This window comes from Bos indicus, chromosome 24 (genome assembly GCF_029378745.1).
Source record: "Bos indicus isolate NIAB-ARS_2022 breed Sahiwal x Tharparkar chromosome 24, NIAB-ARS_B.indTharparkar_mat_pri_1.0, whole genome shotgun sequence".
Taxonomy (NCBI): Eukaryota; Metazoa; Chordata; class Mammalia; order Artiodactyla; family Bovidae; genus Bos; species Bos indicus.
In genome coordinates, this window is record NC_091783.1 from 30,869,362 (window position 1) to 30,887,435 (window position 18,074).

Genomic DNA, 18,074 nt, shown 5'->3' on the forward strand with positions numbered 1-18,074 from the left:
TGAACCAGGAAAAAAAAGAAAATCTTAACAGACCTAACATATACACAGAAATTGAAACTGTAATAAAAAATCTTCCAACAAACAAAAAGCCCAGGACCAGATGGCTTCACAGGTGAATTAGACCAAAAATTAAAAGAGCCAACACCTATCCTACTCAAACTCTTCCAGAAAATTGTAGAGGAAGGTAAACACCCAAACTCATTCTATGAGGCCACCATCACCCTAATACCAAAACCAGACAAAGATGCCACAAAAAAAGAAAACTACAGGCCAATATCACTGATGAACATAGATGCAAAAATCCTCAACAAAATTCTAGCGAACAGAATCCAACAACATATTAAAAAGATCATGCATCATGACCAAGTGGGCTTAATCCCAGGGATGCAAGGATTCTTCAAGATTTACAAAGCAATCAATGTGATATATACACCACATTAACAAATTGAAACATAAAAACCATATGAATATCTCAATAGATTCAGAGAAAGCCTTTGACAAAATTCAACACCCATTTATGATAAAAACTCTCCAGAAAGCAGGCACAGAAGGAACATACTTCAACATAATAAAAACCATATATGATAAATCCACAGCAAACATTACCCTCGATGGTGAAAAATTGAAAGCATTTCTCCTAAATTCAGGAACAAGACAAGGGTGCCCACTCTCACCACTATTGTTCAACATAGTTTTGGTAGTTCTGGCCATAGCAATCAGAGAAGAAAAAGAAATAAAAGGAATCCAGATTGGAAAAGAAGTAAAACTCTCATTGTTTGCAGATGACATGATCCTCTACATAGAAAACCCTAAAGACACCACCAGAAAATTACTAGAGCTAATCAATGAATATAGTAAAGTTGCAGGATATAAAATTAATACAAAGAAATGCCTTGCATTCCTATATACTAACAATGAGAAAACAGAAAGCAAAATTAAGGAAACAATCCCATTCACCATTGAGATGAAAAGAATAAAATACTTAGGAATAAATCTACTGAAAGAAACAAAAGACCTGTATATAGAAAACTATGAAATACTGATGAAAGAAATCAAAGATGACACAAATTGATGGAGAAATATACCATGTTCATGGATCAGAAGAATAAATACAGTGAAAAGAGTATACTACCCAAAGCAATCTACAGATTCAATGCAATCCCTATCAAGCTCCCAATGGTATTTTTCAGAGAACTAGAACAAACAATTTCACAATTTGTATGGAAATACAAAAAACCTCGAATAGCCAAAGCAATCTTGAGAAAGAAGAATGGACCTGGAGGAATCAACCTGCCTGACTTCAGACTATACTACAAAGCTATGATCATCAAGACAATATGGTCCTGGCACAAAGACAGAAATAAAGATCAATGGAACAAAACAGAAAGCCCAGAGATAAATCCACACACCTATGGACACCTTATGTTTGACAGAAGAGGCAAGAATATACAATGGAGAAAAGACAATCTCTTTAGCAAGTGGTGCTGGGAAACCACCTGTAAAGTGGTCAACCACCTGTAAAAGAATGAAACTAGAACACTTTCTAACACCATACACAAAAATAAACTCAAAATGGATTAAAGATCTAAACCTAAGACTAGAAACTATAAAACTCCTAGAGGAAGACATAGGCAAAACACACTCCGACATAAATCACAGCAAGATCCTCTATGACCCACCTCCCAGAGAATGGAAATAAAAGCAAAAATAAACAAATGGGACCTAATTAAACCTAAAAGCTTTTTCACAACGAAGGAAACTATAAGCAGGGTGAAAAGACAGGGTTCAGAATGGGAGAAAGTAATAGCAAATGAAGAAACTGACAAATAATTAACCTCAAAAATGTATGAGCATCTTGTTCAACTCAATACCAGAAAAATAAATGACCCGATCAAAAAATGGGCCAAAGAACTAAACAGACGTTTCTCCAAAGAAGACATACAGATGGCTAAAAAACATATGAAAAGATACTCAATATCACTCATTATCAGAGAAATGCAAATCAAAACCACAATGAGGAACCATCTCATACTGGTCAGAACAGCTGCTATCAAAAAGTCTACAAACAATAAATGCTGGAGAGGGTGTGGAGAAAAGGGAACCCTCTTACACTGTTGGTGGGAATGCAAACTAGTATAGCCACTATGGAGAACAGTGTGGAGATTCCTTAAAAAAACTGGAAATAGAACTGCCATAGGACCCAGCAATCCTACTGCTGGGCATACACACTGAGGAAACCATAATTGAAAGAGAACACGTGTACCCCAACGTTCACTGCAGCACTGTCTACAATAGCTAGGACATGGAAGCAACCTAGATGTCCATCAGCAGATGAATGGATAAGAAAGCTGTGGTACACAATGGAATATTACTCAGCTATTAAAAAGAAAGCATTTGAATCAGTTCTAATGAGGTAGATGAAACTGGAGCCTATTATACAGAGTGAAGTAGTCAGCAAGAAAAACACCAATACAGTACATTGACACCTATATATGGACTTTAGAAAGATGGTAATGATGACCCTATACATGAGACAGCAAAAGAGACACAGATATAAAGAACAGACTTTTGGACTCTGTTTTGAGAAGGCAAGGGTGGGATGATTTGAGAGAATAGCACTGAAACATTTATATTACCATATATGAAATAGATGACCAGTCCAAGTTTGATGCATGAAACAGGGCACTCAAAGCCGGGGCACTGGGACAACCCAGAGGGATGGGATAGGGAGGGAGGTGGGAGCGGGGTTCAGGATGGGGGACACATGTACACCCATGGCTGATTCATGTCAATGTATGGCAAAACCCACCAAAATACTGTAAAGTAATTAGCCTCCAATTAATATAAATAAAAATTTTAAAAAGTACTGCTAATCCAAAAAAGAGATTCTTTCTAATCCAAGGACCTAAAATTAATGGAGGAAGTAAAGTTATTCAGGACTTAACGTTCCAAAGACATCACCTAAGCAATATATATACAAAACACAAACATGCAAACATTCTAAATCTTTAAGTAGGTTCTAAATTACCACATAGGTATCTATACAGTCTATATTAATCTAAGAACTGATTTCATACACTTCAATGCACAGAAGTAAATTAAGGAGAAATTAAATACTCCAAAGTAGCCAATTTTAACAGTCCCCCTCCCTTAGACCTAACAGGCTTATGGAATAAATAGTTGGTTCTAAATGATAATTGGTACTTGTTGCTTTTTGCCAGAGTAACACCCGGAGACGGTGGCTGATGCTATTCAACTCTAGCAAGACTTCTGAGAATATTAAATGTAAATCTACATAGAGGATAGTTTAATATATAAATTGTACAACTAGAAAGATTTTTGAAGGATAAGAGGGAGTTTTGCATAACAAAAAAAAAGTCTAAAGGAAGAAGGTCTAAAACAAATTTCTCCAAATTTACTTTTGTTGATTCATTATCAACAAAAATGATAAGCTATGAATGCTGAATGTTCTAAGTTTAATTCTCTGAAATTTATATTTTTAAAAATTGCCACTACTTTATGCAGCGTTCCAAACTGAAAGCTCTCCCCTTCGGTACTAGAAAAACCTGCATTTGAGCCAAGGATTTACTCCTCAGAGAGCAAGACTCCACCCCACTCCCCTCTGGGATTTTATGCTTATTCCAGCAAATTCAGACCAAACAGGTAGCATTTCAGGTTTCCATCTATAAAGAAAGAGGCAGACACTAAGTAGACCCTCAATTTTTAGGTACAGAGTAATAAAAATATAAATGGTTTCAAATATCAATTTTGTGTTATTTGTGAGAATAAAAAAATCAAATTGTTAAAGGGTTTTTAACAATCCTGATTCATGCAATTTAAGCGACTGGAGGGGCAAATCAATCAGCAGTCTATGTAAACACTGAAAGAGCATATAGGAAGGTTCTCTCCAGTTTCCCATTTTTCAAAGAAAATTGCCTTTAAAGTTAAAACACCATGAATACAAATCAACACAAAAAAGTAGTTTTCAGCTAATTTCAAAATAAGGATTGTACTAAAATGTCACCAACTCATTAAAGAAATGGACATTTTCAATTCAAGTTGGATTACTTAAAGTACTGGCTGTTTATAGTTCAGAAAAAGTCTGACAACGATCTAAGTTAAAAATACAGGAATAAAGGGGAAAATATATGTGCCTAAATTCTCAAAACTGAAGAAGCACCAAGGAAACAAACACTTCAATATATTTATAGCCAAGTTAGAACATATATCTGTTTTGAAATTTAAAAATTAAAAATTTAAATTTAAATTTCTATTAAATAAATAAAAATTAAATAAATTTCCATTTTAATACTGATATAAACTGATTTTTTTTTAATCACCGTTTTGAATATCAATAGTACATTTCATTTCTGCCCCCTGTAACCTATAGACTTTCTCAGATTCAAACATACAATAAATGAAAAGTACTTTACAATCTCTGATTATTAGAAACCAGGGAACCTTTAATGTTTCTGAGATTTGTGACAAACTCAAATGACACATAAAAATGAAGCTTTGAAAAAATTAATCAAAAAGTAGGGCAGGAACTCAGACATTCCTGTATCTTTCTCAAAGGAGTTATGATATTATAAAGAATAACTACGTGGATGAAGAAATTTACAAATAACTGTTCTTGCCAAAAAGAAAAAAGTATGCTAACGAGGCCATATTTATAGGAATGTGCTTAATGATGAAAGAGCATGCCCCACTTTTAATAAAATATTTGCACACCTTTATATACAAATAGACCAATAATAAAGGACAGTGGGTTGTCCTGTGGTAGAGAAGTAGGAACATAAAAATTTCTACTGGACTAGTTTTACCATATTTTTAAAATATACTAAGATTTGGAACCTCAAGGTCACAAAAAGACAAATACTGTATGATTCATTCCACTTACATGAGGAATCTAAGTAATCAAATTACAGAATCAAAGTAGAGTGTTGCTTACCAGGGGCTGGGAAAGGGGAAGATGGGGAGTTATTCAATGGGTATAGAGTTTCAGTTTTGCAAGATGAAAAAGTTCTGCGGGTGTGGGGTGCAGCAATGTGAATATGCTTACCACCACTGATCTGTGCACATAAAAATAGTTGAGATGGTTAAGAAAAAAGATTTGGCAGCAATACATAAATAATCATAAACAGATAAAAATAATCTATAAACAGTAGACTGGTCCCATGCACTTATATGCAGCTACTAGCCACGTGTGCCTATTAAAATTTACATGAACTTTTTAAAGTTAAAATTTCATTTCCTCAATCACAGTAGCCATAGCTCAACTGCTCAACAGTCGTTATGTAGCTGTTGAGGGCAGCTCAGACTCCGTAAGTGTTCATCACAGGAAGTTCTATTAGATAGCACTGGGTCAGACTCAAATATATACGGGAATTTGTATTTGACACAAAACTGTCTGTGATAAAGGTGGCACAACCAATCAGTGGGGAAAGAATTACCGAGGAAACAGAGTTGGGACAGTCTGCTCGTCTGGAGAACGAGGAGGCAGAAAGCGAGTAAAGCTAAAAGCAGATCTCACCCATTATTCCGAGCAAACTCTGAATGAATCAGAGACTTATACTTTAAAGCTGAAATGATAAAAGGACTAACTCATAAGTCTAATTATTAAGAAAGGGCTTTCCAAACACAATGGAATTTGAGAAGGACAAAAGAAAATGACTGATTTTTTTTTTAATTTAACAAAATACAAACTTTCATATGAATAAAGCCCAGACAAACTGAAAAAAAAGTGAAGGGGGGTGTGGAGTGTTCCATTTTTTTAAATCTATTAAAAAATATAACATAGGGGGGAGAAAATAAATTGAAAGTGTCAATATACCCATGAAAAAATTGCTCAATTTCACTTGGAATTTAAACACTATTAAAAATTGCACTTCCAGTCATCGGATGGAAAAGATTATCCCCAGGGTTAATGACTGTGTGGAAAAACAGGCATGAATGGATGCAAAACCTGATACAAATCATTTAGTGGGCAATTTAAAAATATTTATCAAAAGTGAAAAGCAACAAATAATTTATGGGTAAAATGATACTGAATCTAGGATTGTGTTGAAAATAACCTGAGGAGTAAAAAACTTACCTGAGAAAGTTGGTGCAGATATAAATAAAACAAAATTTGGCATAAAATGATAGTAGTTGCATGGGGATGGTAAGTATGTAGGGGATTCATTATACTACTCTATCTTTGAATATGTTTTAATTTTTCCAAAGTTGTTCCTATCATGCACTCTTTAACCCAGGAATTTCATTTTTAGGAATTTAGCTTATAGATACACTGAACAAGCACAACAGTGGAAGTACAAGGACACTCTCTGAGGTAACAGAAGCATCTGGAAGCAACTAAATTTCCATTAAAGAACTGGCTAAATAAATTGTTTATCTAAACAAAGTGATGTAACATACCTTTAAAAAAATGGAGGTAAATTATATGAGAGAGATTATGGAAAAGGGGAAAAGTATCAAGAGCAGAACAACAGATACAATTTGATTGCATTTGGTAAAAACAAAATCAAATGTGAATTTGTGAAGGCACATGAGATACACATCTATATTCATAATAAATTCTATGAGGATATGTGAGAATCTGAACGGTGGTTACATCTGGTTGGGCAGGGGATGGGGGACTAGAAATCTGGGAGGGGGAAACTCATCTTTTTCAAACATTTTTATACTATGAATTTTTTTGCATGTGAACGTATTATATCCATTACATTTTTATTAATAAAAAGAACTAGACTTTTAAAATCTCTCCTCTACAGAGATGACTATCATTTATCAGGAACTGTTAATGTTTTGGGTCAGCTGGGAAGAGCTTGTCCCAGAGCACATTTAAGTTTTATAGAGCAGAACAGAGGAGCCACAGTTTCTTTATTACTGACCCAACTCAGGGCTCTTTCTCACTCTTGTATCTTAGCCCCAATGACCAATCTGAAAATCTAGCATTATAGATTAATTAATCTAGAATAATCGCTCTAAAGATGTAAGATCCTTCCTTGGTGTTAATCAAACAATTAATGATATTTACTGAATATATATTAATATGTACCTGGTCCTGTGGGAGATTCAAAGGAAAAGGATTACAGTCTTGCTCAAGAAGTTCATAATCTCTCATAATAAACCGAAGAGAAAATACTCATGTGAGGAGCAGAGAACGGTTAATGCCATGCAAACACATTACATGCAGAGAAAAAGAGAAGTTAGTGTGGGTACGCAGAATAAAGTCATGGTAGAAAAAAGAGGGCAGACTTGATCTTAACAGATGAGCTGGATTTAGACACCCAGCGAGGAGAAAATTATATAAAACTGCCTGGAAGAATGTACAGGAAAAATCTGAGATAGTGAAACTCAGTATGACCAGTGGTGGGGGACGGGAAGAAGTATAAAACAAGTAGTAAGTTGGAGGAAAGTTCAAGGTGATACATATTTTTACGAACAAGCAAAAATTAAGATTTTATAAAATAGGCAAAGGAGAGCTTTAACCAGCATTTGGCAGCAATAGTGTGCAAGGCAGAGTAAATTATCTGCATTCTTTGTTTCCTTTAGGCCTGCTTTTTTGACATGACAAATAAAAGGACAAACTTTGTTTCCATACCTCACTTCCAGACCCGGACTCTAGTGGTCTCTTCTTCCTTGGTCCAATAGCCGCAAGAGCTGTGAGATTAGCATCTCTCTGCTGTATCTGTGCAAGCTCCAACTGTTGTAACTGGAAGACAAAATTAAAAAAAAAAAAAATCGGTGTTTACACACAGCCATGCTCAGAGAGGGGAAAGAAACTGACCACTAAGCCCACTTCTCTGTTCTTTCCCAAATACGTGACAGTGCAAAATAAATATCAGATCAAAATAAGTATCCGATTTCCCTGACAGCCAAGTGTACATCATATTCTGATTCCTTTCCTCTGATAAACTCTTTAGTCCTGAATCTCTAAACAGAAGAGGCAGAATTTAGGTAAGGAAGAAGTACAGAATAGAACAGAAGAAAGACATCTAGAGCTTAATCTCTCCATAAGTTTAAGCACAGATAAGAAATGCCTAAAGAGTAAGTTGAACCGTAAACTGTAGTGAAAGCGGCCAAACTACAGTCAAACTTTTCAGATTAAAAGTGAATTACAGTTGACCCGTGAACAATGAATGTGGGGTTAGAGGTGCTATCTATGCAGTAGAAAATTTACATGTAACTTATAGTTGGCGTTCCATATACCTTATAACAAACATATAACTAAATTAAAGAATCTGCCTGCAAGTAGGAGACGGGGTTCTAACTCTGGGTCAGGAAGACCCCCTGGAGAAGGGAATGGCTCCCCACTCCAGTATTCTTGCCTGGAGAATTCTATGGACAGAGGAGTCTGGCAGGATACAGTCTATGGGGACGCAAAGAGTTGGACATGACTGAGCAGCTAATACACAACGCATAATTAAATTTACATATAACTTATAGAGGTTTCTGCATATCTATGTATCCATTAACTCAATGAACTGCAAGTCATGTAGTACTAGGTACTCAGTGAAAAGAATATACACTTAAGTGAATCCACACAGTTCAAACCTGTGTTGTTCAAAGGTCAACTGTACTTAAAAATGGATAGTTTTTATGTATTATAGGAAATAGTTGTATATGATTTACAAAGCACTTCCTTAACATTAATTCATTTAATCCTTACAATCACATTGAAAGGTATATATTGTTATAACAACATGAAAAGTATACCTGTACTTGTTTTTTAAACTAAGGGAGACAGTGAGGCTTTAAAGAGGTTGGGAAAACATCATAAAGGTCACACAAATAATAAGTGATAAAAACGGAACTCAGAGCCATAAAAACCTTTTCAATATATCACACTTTTTATGGATTTACTCTATATTTATCTTCACGTGAAAAATTGAAAGTGAGTGTACTGCTATTACTATGGTTAACCAGAATGATGAAATCTACAAGGTATAATTTTTTGATATTTGGGCACTAAGCTGTACACAGTATCTATCAAAGATGTTCTCTTAAGGTAAATAATATAAGTGAGAAATAAATGCATGAAACACTGCATCATTTCACCAAGGCAAGTGTCAAACGGTATTCTTTTTTTAAAAAGAAAACAAAGTAAAGAAGTCAAAATAAAATATCACTACCCAGATCCTTGGGCTTTTCCAGAAGAGAAATAATGTTCAATTCCTACCAAAAATCTTGTTACTGTGGAGAAAAAGGGAGAAAGAACTAGGTAGTGATTGCTAGATAAATATTCAAACAAGATCAGACTCCAAAATAGTCAACTGAAGTAACCTACTGGGGAACCATAAATATATCCTGAGAGTATTCTTCTAAAAGAGCACTAACCAAATTTTTAACACTGAAAAAAAAAAAAAAAAAAAAAGACCAGATAAAAGCAGGAAACAGTTTGGGATGAAGTAGGCCATCTCAGAGAGATAACTTCAAATTACTTTATAATATCAAAGGAAAGACAAAGAACAAGCCAGTAAGCTATAGGTAACTGAGTCTAACAAAGCTGAAGAAAATGAACTAGGAACCACTTCCCTTTTACTCCACAAATCACAGGGCAGAAATCCGTCCTGTAAACTATGTATTTACGTATATATAAACTGTTAGAAGGAGAAGGCAATGGCACCCCACTCCAGTACTCTTGCCTGGAAAATCCCAGGGACGGGGGAGCCTGGTGGGCTGCCGTCCATGGGGTTGCACAGAGTCGGACACGACTGAAGTGACTTAGAAGCAGCAGCAGCAGCAAACTGTTAGAAAACTATTTTCGGGAGTTGTAAACTATCTTTTGTTGAGGCTGGTCTTACAGTTTTAGAGTCTGATGCTGTCACAATACAGAACTTCAGGGTGACAAAATACAATTTTAGCTAATCTACCTGCAGCACAAATCAAACAACAAGCTATATTTTAAAGTCTTTCCCTGTAGAGAAATGGTATCTGCAAGACAGTCACATCAAACAGTTTTAAAATTGACCTCTGTCATCAGATTCCTCTCCCTATAAAGTAAAATATTTTCTCTCTGCAAATTATACTTTGGTTTTCAGAAATCTCACACACAATGCTGTAGAAAATTTTGCAAAACTCTTAACAAAAATAGAAACTGACCATAGTTTGGTGGGTCCTGTATTTACAATAAACTCTTAAACTCAATATATTGTGGTCAGCACAATACACTGTGGATGAAGACATGTAAACTTTCTGTGTGATAAAAGCAGTCACTGAATTAGAGGTTTCCTAGTGGAAACAAGATTGCAAGCGACATGATTATTTACACAGAAAATTTCAAGGTAGTTATAAAAAACAAAATTAAAGAACTTCCCAGGACTAATAATGAGTTTAAGCAAGGCTACAAGATGCAAGTCAATACACATAATAATCACATTTCTAAATACCATTAAGGTAAAGTCAGAAACTTAAATTTTTAAAAATGCTGCTTAAAATAGCTTTCCCCCGAATGAAATAAGTATAAATCTAATACATACAGATACTTGTATGCTATAAACCACAAGATGCAGATGAAAGAAATAAAAACAGATAAATGGAGAGATACACTGTGTTCATGGACTGTAAGATTCAACAATCCGTGGACTGTAAGAAACAGTAAAGGTTCAATTCTCTCCAAACTGACCTTCAAACAACGTAATTCCAATAAAATTTTTTTTTGTAGATATGTATAAATTGATAGTAAAATTTATATGGAAAGTGAAATCAGAATCTAAATCAATTTGGGGGGGGGGAGGGAATAAAATTGGAAGAATTACACCATGCAATTTTAAGAATTACTTATATAAGGCTATAGTAACCAAAATAATGTGGTTTTGACAAAGGAATGGGCACAGATTAATGAGACAGGATAGGGAATCGAGAAACAGATTCATGTAAACATGGCCAGTTTATTTTTGACCAAGGTGAAAAACAACTCAATTGAGAGAGCAGTTATTTCAACAAATTGAGCAACTGAACATTCACAGGCAAAAAAAAAAAAAAAAATGAACCTTGAACCTCACACATTATACAAAAATTAACCTCAAAATGTAAGATCTAAATTTTTAACAAAAAGTGTAAGGAAAAGCTTTCATGACTTATGGCCCAGCAAAGAATTCTCAGCCACTGACAGCCAGAGCAGGTCTATTTTTTTTTTGACATCAGATCAGATCAGATCAGTCGCTCAGTCATGTCCGACTCTTTGCGACCCCATGAATCGCAGCACGCCAGGCCTCCCTGTCCATCACCAACTCCCGGAGTTCACTCAGACTCACGTCCATCGAGTCAGTGATACCATCCAGCCATCTCATCCTCTGTCGTCCCCTTCTCTTGCCCCCAATCCCTCCCAGCATCAGAGTCTTTTCCAATGAGTCAACTCTTCGCATGAGGTGGCCAAAGTACTGGAGTTTCAGCTTTAGCATCAGTCCTTCCAAAGAAATCCCAGGGCTGATCTCCTTTAGAAGGGACTGGTTGGATCTCCCTGCAGTCCAAGGGACTCTCAAGAGTCTTCTCCAACACCACAGTTCAAAAGCATCAATTCTTCGGCGCTCAGCCTTCTTCACAGTCCAACTCTCACATCCATACATGACCACAGGAAAAACCATAGCCTTGACTAGATGAACCTTTGTTGGCAAAGTAATGTCTCTGCTTTTGAATATGCTATCTAGGTTGGTCATAACTTTCCTTCCAAGGAGTAAGCGTGTTTTAATTTCATGGCTGCAGTCACCATCTGCAGTGATTTTGGAGCCCAAAAAAATAAAGTCTGACACTGTTTCCACTGTTTCCCCATCTATTTCCCATGAAGTGGTGGGACCGGATGCCATGATCTTCGTTTTCTGAATGTTGAGCTTTAAGCCCACTTTTTCAGTCTCCACTTTCACTTTCATCAAGAGGCTTTTTAGTTCCTCTTCACTTTCTGCCATAAGGGTGGTGTCATCTGCATATCTGAGGTGACTGATATTTCTCCTGGCAATCTTGATTCCAGCTTGTGTTTCTTCCAGTCCAGCGTTTCTCATGATGTACTCTGCATATAGGCTAAATAAAGAGGGTGACAATATACAGCCTTGACGTACTCCTTTTCCTATTTGGAACCAGTCTGTTGTTCCATGTCCAGTTCTAACTGTTGCTTCCTGACCTGCATACAGATTTCTCAAGAGGCAGATCAGGTGGTCTGGTATTCCCATCTCTTTCAGAATTTTCCACAGTTTATTGTGATCCACACAGTCAAAGGCTTTGGCATTTGACATGTTTGACTTCAAAAAAATTAAAAATTTTTGCTCTGTAAAAGACAGTTAATAGAAAGAAAGGACACACTATTTTTCTCTTCAATTTATATGCTTTTTCTTTTTTTGCCTTATTGTACTAGCAATATAATGTTTCCATTAGGAAACAAATCTTGTACTAGCAATATAATGTTTCCATTAGGAAACAAATCTTTAGAAGCAAGCATTCAGACTTTTGATCATTAAGCATGGTATTAGTGGGAGAGTTTTAACAGAGGTCCTATATCAGACTGAGAAAGTCTCTACTATTTCTAGATTGCTTAGAGTTTTATTAATAATGCATGGTGAAATCTGCAAACATAGATCTGCCTCCGGTGAAATGGTCACATGGTTTTTCTTTCTTGGACAATTATTACGTTCAGTTCAGTTCAGTCCCTCAGTCAAGTCTGACTCTGCGACCCCATGAACCGCAGCACGCCAGGCCTCCCTGTCCATCACCAACTCCCAGAGTCCACCCAAACCCGTGTCCATCGAATCGGTGATGCCATCCAACCATCTCATCCTCTGTCGTCCCCTTCTCTTCCTGCCCTCAAATTTCCCAGTATCAGGGTCTTTTCAAATGAATCAGCTCTTCTCATCAGGTGGCCAAAGTACTGGAGTTTCAGCTTCAACATCAGTCCTTCCAATGAACACCCAGGACTCATCTCTTTTAGGATGGACTGGTTGGACCTCCTTGCAGTCCAAGGGACTCTCAAGAGTCTTCTCCAACACCACAGTTCAAAAGCATCAATTCTTCTGTGCTCAGCTTTCTTTATAGTCCAACTCTCACATCCATACATGACCACTGGAAAAACCACAGCCTTGACTAGATGGACCTTTGTTGGCAAAGGAATGTCTCTGCTTTTTAATATTTTATCTAGGTTGGTCATAACTGTCCTTCCAAGGAGTAAGTGTCTTAATTTCATGGCTGCAATCACCATCTGCAGTGATTTTGGAGCCCAGAAATAATAAAGTCTGACACTGTTTCCACTGTTTCCCCATCTATTTCCCATGAAGTGATGGGACTGGATGCCATTTCTGAATGTTGAGCTTTAAGCCCACTTTTTCAGTCTCCACTTTCACTTTCATCAAGAGGCTTTTGAGTTCCTCTTCACTTTCTGCCATAAGGGTGGTGTCATCTGCATATCTGAGGTGATTGATATTTCTCCAAGCAATCTTGATTCCAGCTTGTGCTTCTTCCAGCCCAGCGTTTCTCATGATGTACTCTGCATATAAGTTAAATAAGCAAGGTGACAATATACAGCCTTGACGTACTCCTTTTCCTATTTGAAACCAGTCTGTTGTTCCATGTCCAGTTCTAATTGTTGCTTCCTGACCTGCATACAGGTTTCTCAAAAGGCAGGTGAGATAGTCTGGTATTCCCATCTCTTTCAGAATTTTCCACAGTTTATTGTGATCCACACAGTCAAAGCCTTTGGCATACTAATTTTTGAATACTGAACCAGATTTGCCTTGCTGGGATAACTGCTTCTTGGTCAAGATACATTATTTTTAGGTATCACTAGATTTGTTTTGCTAATATTTTCGTGAAGATGTTTACACTTATGTTCATGAGGCATATTGATCTATACTGTTGGCTGGTATGCAGATTAGGTCAGGGTCACATATGACAAGTGTGTAGCTCGAGTGGGAACAAGAAATAAACAGAAGAATATGGGGTTGCTTTCCTGAGCTCCTCCCTTTCTACCTCCTCTTCCCGGTAATTCCTGGTTCCTTGGGGCTCACTCCTCTTTTTGTCTCTCTGGCTATAAGGCTGGGGCTTTAGTTACTCTTCTTGGCCATGTAGTTCTGTGACTGTGTCCATGTCTAGGATCAAGCAGCAAGTATGAAAACAGAAACCAAAAGCTTACTAGGCAGAATCAGAGGAGCTATCTTGCTAGTTATTAGCCTTTATAATTCAACCTCAGCTTTCAGGAAAATAGTATATTCCACATAATCTCAACTGGACACTTTCCCCCTTACACTCAAACACAGTTCTTTATATACTGTTGAAAAGAAATATAATATACTATATTGATATAAGATTAAGAACTTTTTCCCCAGTTCTTACTCTTATATTCTTTTTTTATTCTCAACCTCTGGAAGGAAACCACTCCCCCAACACACACATACAAAATTGGTATGTTAGTTAGTTTTTGGAAACAGACATATCCATGGTCAATCTCAGGCTTATATTTAAAAGCCTGATGGCATCTTTCTTAAAGGTCTCCATAGCTAATGTTTTTAAGCTACTGGTTTTCCCTCTAATACCTCACCTTTCCCTAAATTATGACAGCTTTATAATACAAGCAGAGTATGTATTGTCACATTCATTTTAAATACAAGAAAATGGGTAAGTTTAAAGAGGTCAAGTGACTTTCCCACAGTGAAATCGAGACAATGGTAGACTGAATCTAGCATCCAAGACCCCTGACTCCTACCTCAATGCTCCCTCCGCTATAATACATACATTTTCCCACAAAAGGAAAACATGTCTCTCAAGACACACAGATCCCATATTCAAAATTAAAGATGCATACTCCCTTCTGAAGAAGCTCTAAATAAAAAATAAAATGTCATCTTTTTCACGTACACCAATCCAGAGATACAACCAAAAAGGTCTCTTGTGAAAATATCCATTAAAAAACCTACTGTAGCTTTCCTGTGTCCAAAAGAACCAAGTGAATGGTAACTGGATGGGGCCTGAACTGTGCCAATTCTCAGAGTCCCCAAATCATAGTATTTAATTTAACCTTCTATGACTATGCAGTCAATGGGAAAAGAAAAGTGATAGATTTTAAAGGCCACCTTCTTTCTCCTCCTGGACCAAGGATTATAAGTGTAGTCTCCAGAGCAGCAGCAGCAATTGCAAAATCAGTGGAAATTGGTCAGAAATGTGAATTCTCAGGCCTCACCCAGGCCTGCTGTATCATAGGTGCCTGGGACCCAGCAATCTGTGTTTTAACAAGTCCTCCAGATAATTCTTATGTATACCTGAGTTTGAGAACCACTTAGACTACCAATGCTTTGAAACACGGCAATTCTGTTTCTCTGCTATGTATACAAGTTCTTTATAACTTGTCATTTTAAGAACACCTTCTCCATACTACATTAATTTGATTGCTAGAATGTACTTTTAATGACAAATTTCATTTTGCCCTGTTCAGTGTTCCATGAATTTTGACTCCTGTAGAACTAGCATAAAGTTTAAACACAATTTGCTATAATTTAACAGTTAGCCTTCACCATCACATTTCATTGACTCCATATCTTTTAAAATTTCATTATAAAAAAGTCCCTTACCCTTCTTGTACCTAAATAATATATTTTCTAATCAGTAATGAGTCTTATGAGTCAGTATTCTATTTATTGCACAATAATGTTTTATGGAGAATTGTATTTCTTATAGTTCTTCTATCTTATACAATCAAAAACCCCAAGTACTTCAGGGTACTGTTATGCATTTTAATCATTTAATACTTATTTTTGTAGTTTCCAGAGGTAGCACTGTGAGACTAATGTGCCAGTAGCTACATGTCTTGCATTCCTTTTTCTTTCTTCTATTGTCTGATAACAAATGAAAATGGGAATGCTAGGAATTGTTATACAGAAAATGAATTCTTTGTCTCACTCTGCACAGATGTACTGAACTCACATTCCCACAGGAGAAAGAAGATATTTAAAAGGAAATAAGGGTCACAATATATATAACAAATGTTTAAGGAGTCAGGCTGTTTGAACTCCAAGGTCAGATGGCTTGCTCCATAGAATTCTGGATGATGTGGTAAGAAAGGAAAACACTGAAGGCTAGATGGTAATCTAGGACACACAGCACACATTTCAGACAAGTCTGCAGATGCACTGAACAAAAATGCCCCTGCTTGTTTGAAGTCACAATCTGGCAATTAGTAATCTATTTAAAACCTTTCACAAACGGACAGTGAAATGGAAGAATGTCAGTACTTACATTTTTGTAAAAGTATCTAAGGGAATAAAAAAGCCATCACAATTTAAAAGTGACCATATTTAAAATATAAACTTGCAATAAAAAGAGAGGACACGTATAATGATGTTTTTCTAGGAAAAAATAGAAAACAGGAAAAAGATGGCCCCGAAGTTGCAATTAGAATTCAAGAGGGAAGGGATATAGGGATATATGTATTCTTATGGCTGATTTGCATTGTTGTATGGCAGACACCCACACAACACTGTAAAGCAATTATCCTCCAATAAAAATAAATTTAAAGAAAGTTTGATATCCACAGCCATTTTAGCCAGACAACAAGGTTTTCAAATAGACAGATAACCTGTCAGGTCAATAAGAACAGAATGTAGCAGGAGCTACTTCACTGGATTGAGATTAAGCTGAAGGCAAACCCAAAGGCAGCCTACTTTATTTTTATTTGGCTGCACTGGATCTTAGTTGGGGCATATGAGATCTAGTTTCCCCAACCAGGGATCGATCCCAGGCCCCCGGCAATGGGAGCGCAGGGTCTTAGCTACTGGACCACCAGGGAAGTACCCAGTTTACTCTTTTTTAATGTGCTGAATGAGAATGACAAAATTGGAAGAAGTCAACAGGAAGGATGAAAAGAAATTAGACACCTTTATAAAAACCTGCTCAATTGAACACAGTTTGTCGAGAAGGAATGCATAGATTCTAAAACTGTATTAGAGACAAGAAAACCAAGGGGAGAAATGACCAAGATCAAAACTCTAGCCCTTAACATCTAAAAGCAATCATGAAGTATAAGCCTATGTACAAAGGGGACTCAAGCTGTGCTTTAATATTTATATGACAGACATCATTGCTGAAACATTTCTCAGGATCAATAAAGCCTACAGCTTCTCTAAATAGTTTTTTGGAGTTGTATATTTGTAAGATACGGTCATTAATCTATTTCCTGTGCCCAGCTTGGTAGGTAGGTAATTACCTGGAAAAGGAGACCAAAGCAGTTTTAATTGGGAAACTGGAAGGCATCTGTACTAATTTTCGTGACTGGACAGTGAAAACTTCCTAAACAGCCAAATACTAAAACATTACAAAACCAAAGCTTTATAGTTTATACCAGTGTGATAACAATTAACACATTCCAAATGATAACCTTACAAATGAGGATATAACAATTCAACTCTGTAAGACAGGGTCTGGCATTGAACCTGGACTGGCATCTCGTTTTAGGATTTATTAGCACAATATTTTCAAAATAAAAAATACAGATGTGAAGCATGCTTCATATTTTTTTTATAATTGAAAGGAATTTAATAAACTAAATTTCTGTATTTTGTAGCTTTTCCATATTTACCTTCAAATTTATTAAATAAATATTTGAAGTGGTAAACTTCAAAAAAAAAAAAAAAGACAGGGTCAATGATTATTGCAACCAAACAAAATACGGTGTTTTGCTATATTTAAAATGGATAAACAGTAAGGACCTAGTGAAGAGCATATGGAACTCTGTTATGTGGCAGCCTGGATGCAAGAGGAGTTGGGGGAAGATGGATACATGTTTTTGTATAGCTGAGTCCCTTTGCTGTCCACTGAAACTATCACAACATTGTTAACTGGCTATATCACCAATACAAAATAAAAGTTTTTTCTTAAAAAAATATGGTATATTTGATTCTAAACTAGAGGCCCTAAGAATATTAGTTATCAAGAGTTCTAGGGGGCAAAGGGATGGCAAAAATGACAATATTTTACTTTTATTAAACATTTGCAACAAATACAGGGTGGCCCTGTTCTTGGAACCGGGCCAATGTATCTGATTCTTTTTTTAATCAAAGAGGATTTAAAATAGCAAGCAACCAGAAAACCTTCCAAAT

At 36.3% G+C, this 18,074-nt stretch overlaps 1 protein-coding gene across 3 annotated transcripts in view; it reads right to left on the reverse strand.

Moving 5' to 3' along the window:
- TAF4B (TATA-box binding protein associated factor 4b) overlaps positions 1-18,074 on the reverse strand; it is a 107,377-nt gene that overhangs the window by 16,832 nt on the left and 72,471 nt on the right. For 2 of the 3 annotated variants that reach the window (XM_070778791.1, XM_070778792.1), the window contains 2 exons: positions 7,607-7,717; positions 4,952-5,072 (listed from right to left, as the gene is read on the reverse strand). In XM_070778791.1, the coding sequence (XP_070634892.1) occupies positions 4,952-5,072; positions 7,607-7,717 (232 nt within the window). The remainder of the gene's footprint in view (positions 1-4,951; positions 5,073-7,606; positions 7,718-18,074) is intronic. The other variant, XM_019986962.2, reaches the window with a different exon arrangement.